The sequence below is a fragment of the Prunus avium genome, chromosome 2, assembly GCF_965620075.1.
Source record: "Prunus avium chromosome 2, drPruAviu1.hap1.1, whole genome shotgun sequence".
Classification (NCBI taxonomy): domain Eukaryota; kingdom Viridiplantae; phylum Streptophyta; class Magnoliopsida; order Rosales; family Rosaceae; genus Prunus; species Prunus avium.
Genome location: NC_142285.1, coordinates 4269011 through 4278654, shown reverse-complemented (window position 1 = coordinate 4278654; position 9644 = coordinate 4269011). Strand labels below are relative to the sequence as shown.

General features: G+C 35.2%; 1 protein-coding gene across 1 annotated transcript; it reads left to right on the top strand.

Moving 5' to 3' along the window:
• Positions 1-390: 390 nt before the first annotated feature.
• LOC110752486 (putative inactive purple acid phosphatase 27) lies at positions 391-7511 on the top strand. The gene is made up of 13 exons (XM_021953150.2): positions 391-994; positions 1113-1200; positions 3217-3483; positions 3821-3929; positions 4184-4298; positions 4544-4676; positions 4848-5035; positions 5660-5846; positions 5964-6031; positions 6303-6393; positions 6601-6789; positions 6972-7055; positions 7267-7511. The coding sequence occupies exons 1-13, from the start codon at positions 651-653 to the stop codon at positions 7333-7335; spliced, it is 1932 nt and encodes a 643-aa protein (XP_021808842.2). The 5' UTR covers positions 391-650; the 3' UTR covers positions 7336-7511.
• Positions 7512-9644: the final 2133 nt, after the last annotated feature.

The window sequence follows — 9644 nt, the reverse complement described above, 5'->3', positions numbered from 1 at the left end:
TCAGATCATTAGAGGGTCGAGTTGGGTTGAGTTGGCCTAATAATGTGTGAGTCTGAGTTTAAAAAATCATAAACCGCTATATATCGGGTTGGGACCAAAATCAACCCAACCCAACCTATGCCCACCCCTAGACAAAACCGACTGTGTCAAGTAGTGGGTTTTTGGGGTCCAAATTCCACCTCTAATAAATATGCACATGTATAATATGGGTAGATTGAAAATACCGTTGTGCCTTCGCACAAAAAAGAGAGACCAACCAAAAAACAAACAAAATTAAAGCCGCAATTGGTTGTTACCGGCCCAGCCGCACCTGCGTGGTATCAACATAACCAAACAACGTTGCGTGAAGAAACAACAGTTTTAAAACGTAATGTTCGCCCATGTACACACCTATGACCTGTCTATCTCTGTTCAAAAGATATCTACAATGGAAACAAAAAGCCACGTTCTTGTCAAACCCTAAATTCTGATATGAAGCCAAGTTTCCAAATTGAACTCATGCGTACTCAAATGGGAAACCAATAAATAAGGAAGAAAATCAGAAGGACAGCGCCATGACCACCAAGGCAAGAAGAAGAACCATCTCTTTATATATAAACCTTGTTTCTTTGCCTTAGAAAATAATCACAAAATTCCACTTTGATTTTCAAATGGGATCCTCAAGCACTTATTCTGTTGTTCTCAACTTGTCATTCCTTGTGTTCATCTTTTTTCTGGGTTCTTCATTTGCTTCTTTTTCGTCGTCGTCATCCTTGCACCCTTTAGTTTTCAACTCCAAAGTTCAACACCTCAACTACACAGCAATATCTGAGTTTAGGGTTGTGAATAGAAGATTTCTGGCTGAGTGTCCTCATCCGAGCCCTTATCTGCAAATTAGTATTAACTCAACTACTTCTGGCCTTGGAGATGAAGAGTTCTTGAGTGTCAATGTTAGTGGTGTCCTCAATCCTTCCAAAGACGATTGGGTCGCCATGATTTCACCTTCTCATTCTGAGTATGAATTCTATATATATAATTGTATACGTTAATTATCTACGAATTTATTCATGCTTTTTTTTTTCTTCATATTATTTCAATTTGTTATATATTTTTGGCTATTCCATGATATGCAGTGTCTCAAGCTGTCCTTTAAATGAGATTCTCTATGCACAGACTGGCGATCTCAGTAAACTTCCTCTTCTCTGCCATTATCCTGTTAAGGTAAACAACATTATCGTTTTCATATTACTCATATATATCATTTTTTCTCTTTGTTGGTCCTTGTTTTATTATATAAAGAAGAAAAAAAAACAGAAAAATTAAATATACGGTAATGAATGAAAGTGAATATCAGCTTTGATTTGGTAGATATCGATGCCAAATTATGTTAAATTGGTACCCGAATGATACACACCACTCACTCTCCTCTTTGTATGGCGATATTGGATTCGTTTTTAAAGTTCATTGTCAGCTTTTCTACCCAACTTTTTTGTTTTCAATTATTTTTTGCATGCGAAACCCGTATTAGCGAAAAACTCGGCATGAAAAAAGGGTTCTAGATTCTACGAATGGACGAGTTATACCAGTGATCATACTCATGTAACAGTATTGATTTATGTTAGGTTCCAAGAGTGTAGTCCTAATTAATAGTTAGGTCCCAAAAGAATTGATCTTCGGTAGTAACAGAAATTATTAAATTGTAATGAATAAAAGCTAAAGAGAAAAAAAAATATATCAAAAATAAAAAATTTAAGGGCCACATAGGTGGAAAAAGTGGCTGGGCATGGGGCAGCCCATGTTGTCTTTAATGCACGACGTTGCTAACAATGTGGCGTTAAGAAAACCATAAACATTTACGTACAAAGCAACGATACACTTGCTTTGACGTTTGACAAAAGCATAATCCTATCGGCCTAACGGTTTATTCCGTTTGATTTTAACGGACATACAATTTGCCGTATATCTTGTTGGGCGGATAATAATAATGAACCACATGTGGATGAGCATGACTTAGTTGGATAAAAGTTATGTATTCGAGTAACAAAAAAAAAAAACAAATATTATAATATTCCAATGTTCATTTTCAATACAACTGTTTGGATTGTGTTTTCCTATTCCTCATCCATATACTAAACTCTAAACCTTAAACCCTAAGTACTTGGCTTTAACAAAAATATATACGTATGTTTAGATTTCACCATAGTTAGATATTGTTGTCCTTTTTAGTATAATTGTCTCTTTAGTTTGGAAGTGATTTTGGGAGAGCCAAAATCAGGTATAAGAAGAAGTACCTCTCATGCTTTTTAATATGTGTTTTTAAACGATTCTATGGAGAAGCACCTGCTATGTGCACAATGGCAGAGCCATTAAGGGACCAGTGTGATCCCAGGCCCCCACTCCATTTTTTTCCAATTATATGTATATATACTATACATTAGATTAGTTTTAGGACATTTATTCTCAAATAAACAATATATTAGGTTCTCATTGTCTATAAATTAACCATAAAACTTCTTGATCTCTTACCTACTTATCTCTCTTATATTTTTTAGGTTTATTTATGATATTTGCACTAAAAACTCCTAAATTTACAACATTTCTTTCTTTTTATCTTTTTTTTAACTTAAGCTTTGTAAATTTTTTATTTCCGTCCTTTTTTCATGTATGAGTTCATTGAGTTGGGTAGCTTAGTGTTGGGATTTATGAACTTTTTTTGTATTCTTCTCTATGTTGAAATATAAATTATTATAAGTTCAGTCTTTAATAGTGTAGACAAATTTAAAATATGAAATTCATGTTTCTAAAAATAAATAAATAAATTCATTACAATTATGATTGTAACGAATGTATATATTATTAATTTATATCAAATGATATTATGAAGTAGATTAAGCTGTTAGCACTTTAACACTCCTATTCAAATTATTTTTTAAAATTTTATGAAGGGCCCCCTCTAATGTGAAATCCTGGCTCAACCACTGTATGTGCACTTCTCCATAAAATCACTTTCAACCACTTTAAAGTGATTCTCAAACGAGCCCTAAATCACCTGATTAGAAAGTAGGTGAACGATCAATATAATTAAAACAAGAATCAACTAACTCTTAATTTAGTGATTTTTTTCTATAAGGTCGGAGGAGGTTTTGAGTCCCTCTATCTCACATTGATAAGAAGAATAACAAAACAGACTGACCTGTAATATGTAATATGTAGTACGTTGACATTTTTTGAAAGCAGGCAGCATACATGAGCAATGATCCTGACTATCTGAGTTGCAAGAAGAAGGAATGCAAACAGTATCGGAATGGTCAATGCTTGGTGTCCACTTGTGGTGGTGCATTATCATTTCATGTTATTAACATCAGAACGGACATTGAATTTGTGTTGTTTTCTGGTGGATTCGAGGCACCTTGCATTTTGAAGAGGTCAAGCCCTGTGAGATTTGCCACTCCAAATAAGCCATTATATGGACATCTATCGAGCATAGATTCGACGGGAACATCGGTAACACTCTATATTATTTTCACTATTAATTCTTAACATAGCAATAATTTACGTATATTCACAGTCTCGCAACACAATATGGAAAATTGAAAAATAAAATCTTCCCCCTTATGTGATTCTCGTCTTGAACTAATAAAGTTTAGTGTGAAGGCACTTATGAAGGCTGCAAAGTGGTTTTGAGCTTTAAGAACAGCTTAATTTAATTAAAAAAATTAAAGCAAGTTGATTAAAATGTCTGTTTTCGTATATTTTTCCCATAAAAAAAGATCTCCGAGATGGTTCTATCAACTTGTGAGATCATAGTTCTAACACAATGAAACATGAATTATGGGTGCAGATACGATTAACATGGGTCAGTGGTGATCAGAAACCTCAGCAAGTACAATATGGTGACGGAAAAAAACAGACGTCACAAGTTACTACATTTTCACAAGATGACATGCAAAGTCAGTTCCTCAACATCCTCTATCCATATATACATTTCTCGTTACATGTATCATATTTAATAACCGTGTTAATTGACCATATCTCTTATATCTCGAGACCTCTGTAAAAGATGTGATCAACAATGTGATCTTGCAAAATACAAATTCTAAAAGTTACACTAGCTTATTACCCTATGATATGGTTTTCACGTTGAAGGTCTCCTTGATCTCTAGTTTTTTTTTTTTTTTTTTGGTACCTCTTTTGTAAATTGTAGGTTCAGCTCTACCAAGTCCAGCCAAGGACTTTGGATGGCATGACCCAGGCTTCATTCATACAGCAGTAATGACAGGACTTAAGCCTTTATCTAGTTTCTCTTATAGATATGGAAGGTATGTATAAACCCCCTATCTAATTTCCGCCACAAAACAAATATTTGAAAAAAGAAAAAGGCACCGAGGCTATTTGAGGCTTGATTTCGAACCATTCCAGAATTTCAATGAGATGTGGTGCAAGATGGAAGTGCTCAAGATATATTTTTTGCATTAGTTATAAAGTACCTTTTCATCTTTCTTACCAATTCTTGAACACAAATTTACGTGACCTTATGTATGGGGGAATGGAAAATAAATTGCAGTGATTCAGTTGGTTGGAGCAATGAAATCCAATTCCGGACTCCCCCAGCAGGAGGATCCGATGAACTCAAATTTCTCGCATTCGGTGACATGGGAAAGGCTCCTCGTGATGGTTCGACGGAGCATTACATTCAGGTATATATGATACATTTAGTACTGCAATGCAATAACCATATGGTCATCATTCATCCACACCTAAATACTTTGTCAATATATATACAGTGCATTAGTTTCAATTTTACTTATGCCCACCTTGAAGGAAAAGTAAAGGCTAAAGAGATTTTTAATCTTGTGTGGCATGAATAGCCAGGATCCCTCTCAGTAATTCAGGCAATGGCTGACGAAATAAATTCAGGGCATGTAGACTCTATCTTCCACATTGGAGACATTAGCTACGCCACTGGATTTTTAGTTGAATGGGATTTTTTCCTACACCAAATAAGTCCCGTTGCCTCTCGAGTTTCTTACATGACAGCTATTGGAAACCATGAGAGGTATGCTCTTTTCTACTATAGTGGCAATGCATATTAATGTTCTCTTACTAGACATCTTACATGTTATGTTGTCAAGCTTAATCTAGACCATATACATTTGAATAAAGAATCAACTCTAGAAATGAACCAGCAGGCTAACCACATAACACACGAAACTTTCAGAAGATTTTCCTTAAAACATATGTTGACACCAAGTTGACCTCACCTAAACCCCACCAATGAAATCCCACCAATCAAGGAAGGCCCATGCCTTCTCCATACCTCCTCCATGCCTAGAATCCCAAATCAAGGGGAGCCATATACCTAAATCCCATAAGTCATGATGACTTGCCTACTTGTATAGGGCGTACATAAGCAAGAGGCAACAGCAAGCAGAGAAGGCCGGCTTTGCCTCACCCACTCTAAGGCTCTCTTCTTTTACTAAGGCTTTATGCCTCTCAAATGTACAATGTAAAAGCTCTCTCCTAGTCAAATACATATTCGAAACTCCACAGTGGATGTAACCTAATTATGGGTGAACCATTCAAAATCGTGTACGTGTGTGTGATTGTGTTTTCCATCCCTAATGATGTTTATCCAAATCTATGCATGCATCAACAATATGCTTGACCATGCATTTTTCAGGGACTATATAGACACTGGATCAGTTTACATAACCCCAGATTCAGGTGGAGAATCTGGTGTTCCTTATGAGACCTACTTTCCGATGCCAACCCCGGCAAAGGATAAGCCATGGTATTCCATAGAACAAGCAAGTGTTCACATCACGGTGATATCCACTGAGCATGACTGGTCCCAAAATTCTGAGCAGGTAAAGATAATTAAGCACTTCTGTAGTGCCTTATATTTATCCAATCTAGCATATGGTATTCTCAGCTTATTTGATGTTTTTCGCTTTGTTACTCTATGCAATGGATACACTTTACAGTATCAATGGATGAGAAGGGACATGGCCTCTGTTGATCGATCCAAAACTCCTTGGTTGATTTTTATGGGGTAAGTGTAACTGAAATACCTTCAAGTTTTTGTAGTGTTGTAACCATTATTTCTGTGTGTTTGTGTGCTTCTGTTTCATTCTACATTGCAGTGATTAAGAAGTGGACTATGTTAAATTATACACAATTTACAGTTTAAATTATGTTAATCCGATTATTATGTTCAAGATTACAATAATTTCAATTAGATTCTAGCTATTCAATAAGCCCATGATTTCCACCCCATCTTTTTATGTTGTAGTAAATGCTTGTGACTTCTTCAAATGTTGCAGGCATAGACCCATGTATACCTCCGCAGAAGGACTCCTCAATGTTGATCCAAAAATTGTTTTTGAAGTGGAACCATTACTGCTTCAAAGCAAAGTAATTAACATCCCTCGCTAGCTATCTGGTTTGATTGTTTTTTCTGTTTTTTTTTTCATTATTCATCTTCTCCGTGTCTTTTACTTATTTCGACATGGAGAAAATAGAAGAGTTTCTCTTCCAAAAAAAAAAAGCTCTTGGATTCGTTATGTGTCAAATTGGTTCTTTCTTGTTTCTTTCTAACATTGCTTTGGAAAATTGAACTAGGTTGATTTGGTCCTATTTGGTCATGTCCATAACTATGAGCGAACCTGCACGGTTTATAAGAGTCAATGCAAGGGATTGCCTGTTAAAGATAAAAATGGGATCGACACATACGATCATAGCAACTACAGTGCCCCAGTGCATGCAGTAATTGGTATGGCTGGCTTTACCTTGGACAAGTTTCCAACTGGTGTAAGTATCTCTCTCTACAACTATATACGTATATACATGTACTTAAGCGAATTTCTGTAAGAGTAGTAGTAGGATTGGTGAGCTCCTAAGATGTTGCATCCCTTTTTTTCAGACAAAAATGAAACAGAAAAACCGTAGTTCTTTCATTGTTCTTGACATGGAATTGGATTTTGATCGTTCAGGTAAATAATCCCTGGAGCTTATCGAGGATTTCTCAATTTGGTTATCTCAGAGGATATGCCACAAAGAAGGAGATGAAATTAGAGGTCAGTATGACAGTATGTGACCTTTGAGTTTCGTTCTACAGAACATATATGTGGAGAGAATTTTTTCATATACATATTATACTTAGAGTTCGTGTTCATCAGAAACACTCAGCTCTGCTTGAACTTCAGATCAGTTTCTTTATCTTACTATTCATGTGTACAATTCACTTTGGCAGACCTTGATGTTCTCTAAATTTCTTTCATTTTTCAGTTCGTGAACGCAGATACAAGAAAAGTTGAGGACAGGTTCCGCATAACAAAAGCAAGCACATCTAATTAGAAACATTTAATTTAAATATATAGATGAGTTACTTCTGTCTGTAAGTATTCAAGAGGTAAATGGTAGTTTTAAGTTTTAAGCTTGACAATGTTAGTTGATTACCTTCTCTTTTCTTTAAAATAAAATAAAAAATTGCATGTTCCCTATGGTGGCCTAATTTTGGGCCTTCTTGGTCCTACACATTTATGCTTCAATGTGTCACATGTGTCTAAAGTCCTATGTTCCAATTCTTTATTCCTTAAGTCATATGGGACTCAATTAATAATCAATAATTTTAATTGATTAAATTAAACTATTCTAATTTGTTTAATTTGTTTAATGACATAATTAATTAAGTCACTAACTTGTCTCACAAGTATTGGTACTAGTCAACCATTCTTGACCGTATCAAGCGTTGGGTCAACGATTAACCTTTGACTTTGACTTTGACTTTGACCAAGCAACAAAATCCCTTTCTCTTGTCTAATTCTTATTCCAATCCTTTTTGGTATACGATCTTATAAGTTCTAATTAGTGAGGCAGTGGGTAAGTCTAACTTCTTCTAAATCGAGTATGAATTGTATTTCTCCATACAATTCTCCCCTATTAGTGAAGGCTAATTGTAATTATGCCTTACAGGACTTTCACAAACCATGGTTGACATTGAGCAGTATGTCATGGCTGCCCAAGCTAAATAGAATTCATTGGAGAACCTAGTCAGTTTGTGATTGCAATGCAATTCAGTCCTTGTCTAAAACAATACTTTATGTCACATTATTATGATAAGGTTAACTCGTGTCAAATCCCTAATGCAACATTTCTAGGTTATATGATTCACTTGAATATGATTGCAAACATTCTTGTTTCAATTCTCATTCTATATTTTAGCCAAAGATTAAACGAATCATATCTCTAGAGTATTTTCCCTTTTTACTAAGAGTAGAAATTCCTTATTATACATTCACATGCCTCTGTGAACTTGCCGCATATCCCATAAGCACCTTTAAGTCATATCTTTTAATGTGACTATATAGTGTTCTCAAAGATAAACGACTCGTCCACAATACAACTGTGATGTCTTAGGTCTGAGGACTAATTTGTATTATCACAACTTAGAATTACTTGTTTGACACTTATGAGTAAAACTACCATACATTTATCTAAAACATAAAGAGGTCAAACAACATATTATCATAATACGAATAGTCATATATATAAGCAACCTAGTGGTTTTATCATACAAACTATAAGACTATCTTCTAAAAAATGAAAATAGTAAATAAGTACTTTATATATAACCAAATATACTAAATAAGTTCATAAGTACTATTAAGACCTCCATGAGGTGAACAAAGGAAACATGCTAAATGATCCAAATCTTAGCACAATCATCCTTCTTGAGCATCCTACTTGTTCCCAGTCTCTGTAGCAACATGAGCTACAATAGTTCATTGTTATCAAACTCAAGTAATGTATAAACAATTGGTTAGAGTTAAACAACAAAGTGATAAGCCTGGCAGTTCCTCTTCCAATGTCCATCTTTGCTGCAATGAAAACATGAAGGGTTAATCATAATTAGCCTTCGCCAATAGGGAGAATTGTATAAAGGTATACAATTCACATTCGGTTTAGAAGTAATCATTCTTACCCACGGCCTCGCTAATTAGAACTTATAAAATCGCACACTGAAAAGGTATGGATCGAGAATTGAAAAGAGAATAAATGATTTTGCGGCTTGGTCAAAGTCAAATTCAAAGTCAAGGTTAACCATTGACCCGAGACTTGACGCGGTCAACACAAGGCTGACTAGGACCAATGCTTGTTAGACAAGTTAGTGATTTAATTTGTTAAGGCATTCAATCAATTAAACGAATTAGATTAATTTAATGAATTAAATAAAGTTATGAAACTTTAGTTTTGGTTCTATATGACTTAAAAATTAAAGAAAAATGGACCTTACAGACTTAGGCAAAGGGTGGCACATTATAAGATTACCCAAAAAGGCCAAGAGATGAGGGGGTGCGACACATGTGTTCTCTTTAGTGGCACATGTGTGACAATATGTCTCTATATAATTATAGTCATAGCACAACACCTCCTTAGGGTTTTCATGTTAGCCATTGAGGAAGAGAGGAAACATCAAACCTCCCTCACTATCACTACCTTGGCCGGCCACCATAGAGAAGAAAAGCTAGCACCTCTTCGTCTCTTGGACGTTCCTTATTCTCTTATTCTCATTCTACCTTTGTGAAGATACTTTGGGAAGGCATAATCATATTATGCCTATTGGAGAACAAGGTGGAGAATCAACAACTAAGGGACAACTCCCT

What these genes read in the sequence shown, in the direction of transcription:
- LOC110752486 (XM_021953150.2), top strand. Translation starts at nt 651, where the DNA reads ATGGGATCCTCAAGCACTTATTCTGTTGTTCTCAACTTGTCATTCCTT. An exon ending in TTCTCTTATAGATATGGAAG is followed by an intron (nt 4,299 to 4,543) that starts GTATGTATAAAC and finishes AATAAATTGCAG; the next exon opens with TGATTCAGTTGGTTGGAGCA. An exon ending in GGTCCCAAAATTCTGAGCAG is followed by an intron (nt 5,847 to 5,963) that starts GTAAAGATAATT and finishes TACACTTTACAG; the next exon opens with TATCAATGGATGAGAAGGGA.